The following is a 12707-nucleotide window of genomic DNA, read 5'->3' on the forward strand; positions in this document are numbered from 1 at the left end:
GAGACGGTGCCAGCGGCGGATGAGGACCGGCGTCGCCCCGCACCGGAGAGAGCCTTGGGCTGCTACCAGGTCAAACCAAGCCGGCTCGGCGAAACACACGAAGAAGGACCCTGGGTGCATGAGGGAGACCTGGAACGCGCCGAGCGGGAGTTCGGGGAAGCTCTGCAGCAGCCCGTCTCCGATCTGGCCCGGCAAGAGCGTGGGGCACGTGCCGGAGACGGTGAGCACCAGCGCGGAGCTCCGAAGCCTGGCCTCCTCTCTCGTCATCTCCTCCGTGTGGTCGAGCACCACCTTGGTGTGCAGCGGGCGCCTGATGAAGCTTCCTTCCTGCGCCATCACGCTCAGCCCGCGACGCTCCTGCTCCGGTGCAGGGGGTTGCGGCAGCTCGTCGGGGAACCGAAGGCGGGAGTGGGCAGGTAGTCGAAGAGAGTTGGGATGGTCAGGAGGGAAGGTCAGCCTGGAGTGCACCGGAGGTTTATGGAGCTGTGGGTGGCTTGAGGAGGTGGGTAGCGGCGGCAAAGGAACTCTGGGGAGGTGGCGAGTGGGGCACTTTCTTGCAGCGTGGCCGGCATCGAGGCAATGGAGGCACCGCGCTTGATTCTTGCAGTTGCTTACGACGTGTTCGTGGCTGAAGCATCTGAAGCAGCGGCCACGGAGCTCCTCTTTAAAGGCGGCGGCGGCCGCAGCCCGGCTCGCTTGCAGCTGGCTCGCATTGACTCCGGCCTCCGAACCGGGCAAGGATGAACAACGCCGTCCGCGCCTACCCAGCACTTGTTGCCATTCCAATGAAGCCTGCGCCGCAGCCCTCTCTGGAACCACAACGATGCTACGGACCGATGGTTCAAAGGCAGCAGCGGCATGGGCGTCCGAGGCCGGCGCAGGACTTGAAAGCGGCGTAGGCTGGCGGGCTGCCATTGCAGCATAGGTGGGCGTGGCATTGAATCTGGAGGAGGCATCCGAGGAGCCGGAGAAGCATATCCTCTCCGCAGATGCCGGAGAAGCCCCTGCCGAGCTCGGTCCGGACCGGTCCCGCGGGCGCGAGGCACGAGCAACGGTCATGTTGCACTCGAGGGGTGGTGTCACAGCTACGCCGTGGCCGAGATGGCCACCGGCGGCGAGGGGTGGGGGTGGGTGGGTGAGATGTTGTTTTCGCCCAGGATACTAGTGTGGATGTAGTTGCAAATCAGATTAGCCCCTCCATTGCCTCCAAGGTTGTCGGCGCCACTGAAGCTCCCCTCCGGCCGGCTCCGTCACTGACGGCAGCATGGCGTGGCTGGGCAAGCACACCATCGCTAATAGCACCGCTACAATGCTATAAAAATAGCGCAGCTATAATGCTACGAAAAATAGTGCGCATAGTGTCGCTAATATATAGCGTGACTAGTTGAATGTCCGTGCGTTGCTACGGGTTATTATATCTTAATATTAAAAAGAAATCTGTCATGAAAATTTAATTGTAAGTTTCATGTTTATTTTAGCCTCCTTTAGATTTATAAGGAAATGTATGGAAATCTTGAGAAATCGCTGCACACTAAATCCGAGTAGCTCATACTCCGTCCGTTCTATTTTACTCTATATTCTAGGAAAAAACAGATTGCGTTTTGTACAGCTATTCAGCTAAGCTACATGCTGGAATGAGTCTCCCGTCCGGCCGGCCGCTTGCCCTGCATTAGACCATGTTTCATTGATCTATATTTTTTTTCTTTGTATGTCCGAACAACATATGGAAATGGAATGATGGAGGTTAACTCCCCGCTATTCACACTTTGCATGTTTCATCGATCTATTTTGAGCTTTGCAAGTTGCAGGCTTTTTGTATTTACCTTCTCCCATCTCTCTTAGTCTATCAGTAACATATCATGTGTTCTTTCTCTTCTTGTACGGCAACGACTATCAGGTTCGCAGCGAATCACTGTGAGATATAACGATCTTGATTATTGTGCCCTGATAAGGATAAAAAGTGAGCTGAGCTACCAATGGTCTGTCTCAGCGCCGGCACCTCTTTGCTACTGGCCGGAACTGCCGAGAAAACTGTTTCGGTGGGCGTGAAATTTTATGGCAAGCTTGAAAGAGAGACACACCAAGGCAGAATTCTGGCCAAAGGGAGCCGGGGCTAGATGGTAAGCTGCACGGCGACGTTGACTCCCTTCCGCCTGGATCCGGCCCATCGAGGCTATTGCTCTAAGCGACGGCGTATCTACGTATCTATGCAGGCTGACAGACAAATTTCGTGGGTCTTTCTTTGGGCGAGTCCTCTCATGGCAGAGGTTCCTCCTATCAGAGACCTTGCCACGCGCACGACAGCACAATCCATTATCCATGTGTGCGTGATTTGGTGTTCTTGGCTGCTTTGCTAGGCTACATATACATATATGGTCGTATGAATATCCTCGTTGATTTGGAGTTGAATTTGGATTGTAATCGATGTACAATACAAAGTCAGTTTCTTTTTTTGTTTTGAAGACCAACAAGCAAACCCGGGGCATTTCGGACTTTCGGTTTTGTTTTGAAGACCAGCATGTAGATGAGGTCGGACGCTATGCGAGATATTGGGCCTGAAAAACTTTTTGGCCCGTTTGTAACACCAACCAGACACCTGTTTTGGCACGTTTGTGATACCAGCCCGTGCGTTGCAACGACCATCAAATAATAAATAGCTCTTGTTTTTTATTTTCACTGGAAATGAGAATATTTTTGCCTTGGTTGACTCACCGAGACGGTATTGAGTGTGGAGGGACGTCTTTTTTTCATGTTACCGAGCGACATCTATTTGATGCTCGATCGGACCGAACTGATTTGATCTCACCGAGTTACAAATCAAAAAATAATAGCTGAGTAAATGGAAGAAAATCAGTCAAACATGTAAAGTAGAAGCCACCGAGTATCCTTGGATTGATTTGCATTGGCTATCGTACATCATGAAGCACATTAATAACAGCTGTGTATTTTCTTTGGATGTAGCTAGGTACGTTGCAAGTTGGTTGATTGCTTGTCTTTGCCTAGCTACCTTATCTGACACGGTTTAGCTGCTCAGTTTATTGTAGTCCGTACTATCGTATCCTACACGACCACAATGTCGTAACTTCTAAGCTTTCCTACAGGCAACATAAACCGAACCAGATCTAGCTGCCCGTTTCTTCTTTCCTTTTTTTCTTACGTTCCCAGTAGCTATCGTGAGTAACCGAATCCTCTCCCTGGCAATCGCTCGCTCGAGCGATCGGTTTGTGTCGGCGTGAAGCGCTCGCGCGAAAGTGTGACTCAATTCCCTTTGTATCATATAGTGTTTTAATTGCGTTCACACGTGTTCACACTAATAGCTTGTATTACTACTTTGCAAGTTGCATGCAGCCAAGAGCGTTCACACTGCATGCATGCACATGCACAGAGCATCTCATGGATTTGCATTTAATGAACCAACTTTTCATCACTCTTTCATAAATTATTGCATGCATACATATACCATCTCACTCTTTTTCTTTAGCACGAGGCAGACTCTCAATTCTCTTTTTGCAATTCCCTTTTGGGTTTTTTTCGTACGGTAATTCATATTTAATGGGGTCCTTTTGCAATTCCCTTTTTCGGGCCAGTGGATTTTAAGGGGAAAAATAACGGGTGGGAAGATCCACTTGCAACTCAAATGAACTACCACTTGCTACTCAAATTAAGTACTGTTTTAAGTTGTAAGCTAACAAAAGTTGCTAAAAAAATTGTTAATGAAAATTACTTTTTAGGGTTGCTAGGTATTTATTTTTACTGTTGATAAATAACGGGGCACCGGGGTGATAACTTGTAAACAAAAAAAGAGTCGCCACATATTTTAAATTAAATTAAATTTTTAGGGTTGATATTTATTTATATTTACCATTGATAAATAGCGGGTCACCGGGTTGATAGCTTCTAAACTAAAAGAGAGTCGCTAAAATATTCTAAATGAAATACTTTTTAGGGTTATTATTTATTTATATTTATCGTTGATAAATCACGAGGCACCGGGTTGATAGCTTGTAAAATAAAAAAATGTTCGCTAAAATATTCTAAATGGAATATTTTTTAGCGTTGGTAGTTATTTATAATTACCATTGATATATAACGGGGCACCGAGTTGATAACTTGTAAACAAAAAATAGTCGCCAAAATATTCAAAATAAAATTAGATTTTTAGGGTTGGTAGTTATTTATATTTACTGTTGATAAATAACAGAACACCGGGTTGATAGCTTCTAAACTAAAAAAAATCTCTAAACTGTTCCAAATAAAATTAACTTTGGGTTGATAATTTTATACATTTACCGTTGATCACTCAAGTACGAAGGGGTTGATTATTCAGATAGAGAGGGTTGATAAATTTTAGCCCGAAAAAAAGTTTCTCGAAACATATCAACATGGGTGCTAGTTTTGAAGATCTCGTCGAGACGGATTTATTGGTGAAAGCGAATCTTAATTTGGAGTTGTCGTTTGAAAGTTAAAACATTTTGAATTTACAAATTTGGAAAAGATTCCGCTGACATCAGCATATTCGTCTATTTGTGCATGCAAGCAGAACTTTTCCTCAATAGCCTACATCAGGTTGATAATTTTATATATTTACCGTTGATCACTCAAGTACGGAGGGGTTGATTATTCAGATAGAGAGGGTTGATAACTTTTAGCCCGAAAAAAAGTTTCTCGAAACATATCAACATGGGTGCTAGTTTTGAAGATCTCGTCGAGACGAATTTATTGGTGAAAGCGAATCTTAATTTGGAGTTGTCGTTTGAAAGTTAAAACGTTTTGAATTTACAAATTTGGAAAAGATTCCGCTGACATCAGCATATTCGTCTGTTTGTGCATGCATGCAGAACTTTTCCTCAATAGTCTACACCAGGTTGATAATTTTATACATTTACCGTTGATCACTCAAGTACGGAGGTGTTGATTATTCAGATAGAGCGGGTTGATAAATTTTAGCTCGAAAAAAAGTTTCTCGAAACATATCAACATGGGTGCTAGTTTTGAAGATCTCGTCGAGACGGATTTATTGGTGAAAGCGAATCTTAATTTGAAGTTGTCGTTTGAAAGTTAAAACATTTTGAATTTTGAAATTTGCAAAAGATTCCGCTGACATCAGCGGATTCGTCTTTTTGTGCATGCATGCAGAACTTTCCCTCAATAGCCTACACCAGGTTGATAATTTTATATATTTACCGTTGATCACTCAAGTACGGAGAGGTTGATTATTCAGATAGAGAGGATTGATAACTTTTAGCCGGAAAATAAGTTTGTCGAAACATATCAACATGGGTGCTAGTTTTGAAGATCTCGTCGAGACGGATTTGATTGTGAAAACGGATCTTAAATCGGAGGTGTTGTTTGAGAGATAAAACATTTTAAAATTTCGAATTTGATAAGTTTTAACATGGACGTGAGTCAGAGAAAGGAGAAGAAAGAAGTTTGCTCACGTAACCCAAAAAAGCTGTCGGAAAGTGATCGCTAAGAAAGTTTTGAGCGAACGATCGCCAGCTAGGGTCGCCCGTGAGTAACATAGTTTGTCCGCTGGTTTCTCCCCCTGCGTACGGGCCTTTCATTACTATGAAAACTTACTTTAGGTCCAGATAAAATCTGGCCCAAGTGTGACACCAGCCAGTCACCTATTGTAATTTAATAGTAAAGATTAGCGTCATAGGGAACCAAATATGCATAGCGTAGCGTTCACTTTCGAAATACGCTATAGCGCCGCTATAACGCTGAAATAGCACACTATTTTTCCGTTGACTCTTCATACAATCAGGAGACAACGTACAGAGAAACCCTTTTTCATCATGAAGATCGACATGATGAAAGCTAATAGGGTGGAGTGGTACTATTTTATGGTTGTTTGGTAAAGTTGCGTTTTGCTCTACCTTGGATCAAATCTATCGTGCGATGCATGACCAATGTTAGGTATGTTGTACGGGTAAATGGTGATCTTATCCAACCGGATTCCTATCCGAGGTATTCGTCAGGGCGTTCCAATAAGCCCCTACTTGTTCTTGTTGTGCAAGGAGGGTTTGTCGCCCTGGCACGCCACCGCCATGCTGCACTGTGGCGGCTCGAGCTAGCTGCCGCGCAGCTGCTGCCGGCCGCCACCTCTACTGCGTGTGTTGCGGCTCGGCCACGCTGCTACCGCCCCGGCACACCACTGCCCCTGATGGCCTCCTCCACACGCTGACACCGGCAGGTATTCATGGTTCTATTTAGGTTTCTTAGATATGTTTTGTTTTTCTTGTCGCGGGTTTATTAAATTATTCAAAAGATTCTTTTTTTTTTGACAATCAATACCACATATATTCATAGTAACAAATAGTACATGGTAGAGATACATGAACTGACTCCAACGATTACAAAATAAAGTCTAAAAGATAGTAACAAATCTTCGAGGTCTTCAATTTCTTTCTTCTTTCAGAACACAATCTTGTACTCTTGTGAAGGCAGCCAAAGATACATAACGAACCATAGACCTGTAGATACCGACGAAAGTTCTCCCATAATTTTTTGAGCCGCAATGCCAAGACTGCGTGCACGCACGCAACCATTAAAGCAGTCATACAACATCGGCAAGAGTACCAACACCGGTATATCAGGGAATAATAACCAACTAGCTTTGTCGTCGTCGATGGAGAGTCGAGAGTACGAATCACCATTGTCGAGGACGTAGCAGCCGGGACAAAAACTGCGAGGATAATCCTCCTCGCGGCAACAACGACAAAAGATCTAAAATCGATCTGGCGAAGCAAGATCCGAAGACCCATACCTAGAAAATTGTGATTGTTCAACACCACCATTGACGCCGGGAAGAAGATCTCGTCGCCGAACGAAAGTCCGAAGATCACTTATTGCATACGATGCCATCTCCATTGAGGGGAAACCAACAAGAAGGCGGCTACCAAAATCCTAACATAATCTAATGAAAACAATACTTTTATTCAAAACTCCACGCATAGATCGGGTTCCCCACTCCTCCTGACGCCGGCGAAGCCGACCGGAGGAGGGGGAACCAATCTATGGAGGAGGATGAACTGGAGGCGGCTAGGGTTAGGGCGGCGGCTGAGAGGAGAGACCACGGGAGGAAAAGATTCAAAAGATTCTTATTCTTGCAGGATCTGCGTCGAGTTCGATGGAAGTCCTACGCCCGAGGCTCACTTGTTGTAGTCCTGAGAAATATTGTGAGCCATGCTAATAGTGGCATGGTGCTAACTGCTATGCCAACTGTTTGTGTCAATGATGTAGTGTTCCGTTCATATTCATCGCCTTAAATCCCGATGTTTCCTAATCAACGATTCAGTTTTGTGTCCACATTCATCGTCTCAAATCTCGGTGCTTCCTAATCATAAGCACCCTCTGTACACGGTGTGTCATATGTGATATGGCTGCAGCTTAACTCTATCTCCTATCTTTCGCTCCCACCGGAGTTGGATGCTTTGCTTGTGAATAGTCCTACTCCATTTCTTGTCTTCTTTAGTACTAGGAAAACTGACAACAACCATGGAATGGATATTTTGATCGCTTCAATAATACCTTCAGAGCACATGGGCATTAAACGAGAAGCATTTTTTTTAAAGCTTAGAGTGTCACATTCCTTCAGAGCAAAACTAATATTTGTGCATCTATAAACAATTTCAAGCGGATCTGAGCAGAGCAATGCCTATCATTTAAATATCTAAATAGTTAGCGTGTCCAAGAAAGCAAGTCATGCTCTTGAATAAACATGTTCAACCGAGGAAAGATTAGTCTCAACGATTCCACGGAGAACACATACATAACTGCAGTTCTGGGCTTTAACAGATTCATGACACTATGGCCGGAAAAGGTACTTTCTGAATATAAGGTTCAGGCAAAACACGATCAACAATACAAACTTAAATATTTTTAGCAGGAACATAATTAGAAATATGTTTATAAGGTGCATGGTACTTGTTCCACTCCTTTTTAGGAACATCAAGATAAGAGGCCAAAGCCTTAAAACAATTTGCAAGAATTTGAGAATCAAGACCATAAACAACACTAATATTACAAAAGTCATCAGTTCGCATAAAAGATTAAATACATTCATAATCATAAGTTATATCTGACTTTCTTCCTTTATCATTCTCTCATCTTTCAGTATTTTCCTAAATACGATCGAGAAGGCCCATTTAGCTTCTTCCTTCGTACGTGTAAATGATCCAGAACAAAAAGCATTCAATAAATCATTATCATGAAGAGAAAGCCTTGCATAGAAGTTATTAATAATAATATTACTTGGAAGCTCATGAATGGGATATTTGAGCATTAGTGACTTCAATCTCCCCCACGCTTGGGAAATACTCTCTCCATCTTGAGGCCAGAAATTATATATTTGATTTCGATCTTTATGCATCTCACTTGGAGGATAGAATTTAGAATAAAAGAGAGGTACTATTTCCTCTCATCCAATAGATCGGCCATTCTTCAGCATCTTATACCATTCCGCGGCTCTTCCCATAAGTGATAAGAAGAATAAATTCCTCTTAACTTTCTCCATTGAAATACCTACACACTTGAACAACTCGCATGATTCATGTATAAAGAGTAAATAATCAGCTGGATGGACAATTCCATCTCCTAAATAGTAGTTATAATGTCAAAAACTATAGAGCAGGTAATGCAAACCAACGCGACACCCTAATGGCAGTACGGATGCACATAGCTAAAAAAAGCATAAGAAACAAAATTCCCGCTATAGCATCCTAGCTAGGCTTAGCAATAGCAATACAACCACCACCAAGACAACATCTGAAATACAGAATCTCCAAAAACTATGCCTCCAAGAAGGAAACAGTACACCAACGTCGTTGTCGGCCGACCAAAGATCTTAGGTTTTCACCCTGAAGATAGTCCTCGCTCTGAAAACAATGCCTCCAACAAGGTCATTGCCAGACACAACTAGTTAAGGCCAAACCTTGGGGTTTTACCCTGAAAGGTAGTACTCTGAACTTCACCTGTGCTGTCGTCCTCATTTCCATACGACTTTTGCGGAGCCCGGGACACCAAGCAAGTCCCTCAACAACGCGGAGACTTGAACCTCCCTTAGCTAGTCCCTCCGCTCCGGCCGTCATGTTATTCCCTTCATCTGACTGCATCATGGACCAAAATGTCTCTTGATGCTAACACAGACCAGAGCTTCGCGCCACGCCCTCTAGAACCAATCGGCCGGAATAAAAGCATGGGTGCGCAAGACTGAATACCACTGATCCAGCAAACTCCAGGCAAAAGAACCACTGTTACATTTGCCGGCGGATCCTTCCGGAACACAACATTCCTGCCAAATCGAGAAGAGCAAACCTTAGGTAAGTCTTCAACTTCGCCCAAGAGAGACCCTAGGACAGCCACCTTTATTCAGGTCGGTCCCCCACGCCAGCGACGATCCCAGGCTGGCCACAGTTGCCGCCGGAGACACCAAGAGCACATCGCATTGTCCGGAGACATCGCACACGCCCTGGGCACCGCTGTAGCCGAAAGCCAGCCCTCCACCGGCAACATCAGCCGTCGCCGGCTTCCACGCCTCTCCACCTCGCTGCCGAGACGCGGTGACAGATCAAAAGACCCACCACCACAATCCACATGCCAACCATTTCCGGCGAAGAAGAGAGCCACCTCCACCGTTGAACCCAAGGCTGCTGCCTCGGGCGATCTCGTGTCGCGGGAGAAGCCCAAGATCACCTCCACGCACCGACGAGAGGCGGGGGGGGGGGGGGGATACAGTGGCACAGGTCAAGGACCTACCGGCCGCCCACCACCAGCCACCTCTGGCATGCCACGGTGAGGAGCCGACAGGAGGCGGGGGGCGCAGCGCAGATCAAGGTCTGGTCACCGCCGCCCAGCACCATCCACGTCCGACCGGTCGCAGCATCGAGGAGGGATCACGGCCGCCAACCCCAGCGCGGCAGTGAGGGAAGGCCACCGCCGCCACGCCCCGCAATCTTTGCCCGGCGGTGCTACCGGCGACGGCGGCGGGAGGCGGTTAGGGTTTGGGAGGGGTGCGGGAGGGGGTGCAGGAGTCGGCCACTACTCTGTGAAAGCGTACCTAGCAGACGTGCTGATTTCCGTAATCATCTGGGAGTTCCATTTGCATTTGTCCGTTTCCTGAGATTAATTACTTTGGATCGCGTAATTCCCTTGAGGCTACGTTGATTACTGATCAAGAACTCATGGGCCTCTGGATTGGTTGGTCTGTTTTGTTATAGATCTGGTGAAGACAATCACTTTGTGGTTCGGCCAGCCATGAATAGAGATACACATGAACCATGGAAGGAACAACGTTGCTTCAGTCATGCAACTAACTTTCAGTTGTTATTTGTTTTTGAACATCCAGTCATCATTGATTTGCATCTGATGCTCATGTTTTTTTTTTTGCAGCTTCCAGGTCACATGGTTGTGCTGTCGGAGGATTCTCGTGACTAGCTCCTTGACCTAATTTACTGATTTATTTCTATTATCATGCTAGTGATCTCTTCCAAACCAATGCTCTCTGTCGCTTCACACTTTGGTTTCCAGCCTTCATGTTCAAGCTAAGTTGAGTTAAAGAATTGGTACATGAAACAGAAGGCAAATACGGCAGGGAACTGATCAGGAGGCAAATAAGCTGCTCGGATAGAGCGCGAGACCCCTGTCACCCGGGCTGCCTCCAATTGGAGAATCTGATAAGGTTTTTTTTTGCTTCCTGTAGGGTGTCTTTTAGCACTCTGTATTGAACTGACCGTTATCTGGGCTTTATTAATTTAAAGTGTTGCTCTTTCAGTATTGTGTGAGAAGAGCCTAAATGACATGGAAAATGACATATAGGACAGGCCAACTCAACGTACGAGAAGGGCAAAATAGCACACTCCGCACATTGAAACAAGCATGATAATAGAAATAAATCAGTAAATTAGGTAAAACAACTAGCAGCACACCATATTTATTTTTATTAGCAAGTAAAACACAGAAGCAAGGACAAACGCAATGTAAAAAAAAGAGGCAAAACGAAGCAAGCTGCAGGTACGTACAAACTGAAGGTCCATAGTAGCATGCATGCAAGCTAGCTAGATATAAACCAAACTAGTAAATTAAACAACCAGTGCACACACATATTAAGTGGATCTAGGGAGTAAATGGCACTGGGAGTCACACAACTTGTCCCGCACGTGCACTTAAGTCACGAAAGTTGCAAAATGTGCAAATGAGTCACATAACTTTACTTCCGTGTGCACGCTAGGTCACAAACCGGTCAGCTGTCTGGTTTCGCAAAAATACCGCTCAGAAAATTTGCAGAAACAACCCTTACTATCTCTATATTGTGAAGAAGTCAACCCCATAATGACCAGCCTGTCCGTGCGGGTCCCACCTATCAGGCCCGTAGGAAAGAAATAAAATTAAAATAGGAGCAATGTGGGGACTCGAACTTGAGACCTGATAGTCCAGGCTTGCACCCAGAACCAGGACACCACTAGTTCACTTCAGTAAAAGATGTGGATTACGCTTTATTATAATATATATTCCTGTGGAGAATTAGTTTATTTTAAACAATTAAATTTGAGTTAAAACTACAAATATTAATTCGGAAATACATATACATTGTTATTATGTACGTGCGAAGATGCGGTAAAAAAATCGATATGATTTGGGCTGTAGAAAAAAATATCGGAAATACATATACATTGAGAACGACATTTTTTTTTAGCTTGCTGAAATTTTCGAAACATCCACCTTTCAGTCTCAAAATAATATGCTAAAAATACTTATCTATATATATATGTCAAAGATTGGACGACAAAATTTTCTTTTGAAAATACGTTGTGTTTTTGGAAATAAAAAATACAAATTTCTGACAAAAACACTCATATATATACTTTATGAATTATTATTTTCAACAACCCAAATCATAAAGATTTTTTACCGCAACTTATCACGTACATAATAACAATGTATATGTATTTTCGAAATAAAAATTTTATTTTTAAATTTCAAATTTTAAAATATGCTAATTCTCCAGAGTAATATATTGTATAATAAGTTATAATCCACCCAATGTACCCAAGCGATCAGGTGGTTTGTTGGTTCTACGCGCCCGCATGTACCTAGCAGGTCTCAAGGTCGAATCCCCATCCTGCGCCCATTTCCATTTTAGTTATTTCCTACACGCCTGCCATGTGGGATCCACCTGTACAGGCTGGTCACTCTGGATTGACTTCATCAGGAAATATATATAGTAAGGGTGTTTCTACAAATTTCCAGGCGGTATTTTTGCAAAACCAAATAACATACCGGTTTGTGACCTGACATGCACACGGAAGTAAAGTTATGTGACCCATTTGCACATTTCGCAACTTCTGTGACTTAAGTGCACATACGGGACAAGTTGTGTGACCCCCAGTGCCATTTACTCGGATCTAGGGCGCCATCTGAAGCTTGTCGGCCAAAAACTTAGCCCCTTTGAGCCCGAGCATAAGCCATATGAAAGACAGGAACTCCCCACCTTCGGCCAAGCTCTTGGCGTGCAGGTTACCCCTGCACATGCTGGCGGAGTAGAAGAGCATGCCCAACCACACCCGGTACATGAGCCTCCAGCGTGTACCGTCCGGCATCGCCATCAATTCTTTCGCAAGCTTGGATGCCTCTTCCGTGTGGAAAACTCGGTTATCATCATCTTCTTCATTGACGACAGGCTTGTGCTCCATGGCGAGAAAGTGCTC

General features: G+C 44.6%; 1 protein-coding gene across 1 annotated transcript in view; it reads right to left on the minus strand.

Annotated features, from left to right (window-relative positions):
• Positions 1-12384: 12384 nt before the first annotated feature.
• The window catches only part of LOC127329859 (uncharacterized), a 1980-nt gene continuing 1657 nt past the window's right edge, over positions 12385-12707 (minus strand). The window contains exon 1 of the mRNA XM_051356305.2: positions 12385-12707. This exon is cut by the window's right edge and continues 1657 nt beyond it. Coding sequence (XP_051212265.1) covers positions 12405-12707 — 303 coding nt within the window. The 3' untranslated portion in view covers positions 12385-12404.

The sequence above is a fragment of the Lolium perenne genome, chromosome 1, assembly GCF_019359855.2.
Source record: "Lolium perenne isolate Kyuss_39 chromosome 1, Kyuss_2.0, whole genome shotgun sequence".
NCBI classification, from domain to species: domain Eukaryota; kingdom Viridiplantae; phylum Streptophyta; class Magnoliopsida; order Poales; family Poaceae; genus Lolium; species Lolium perenne.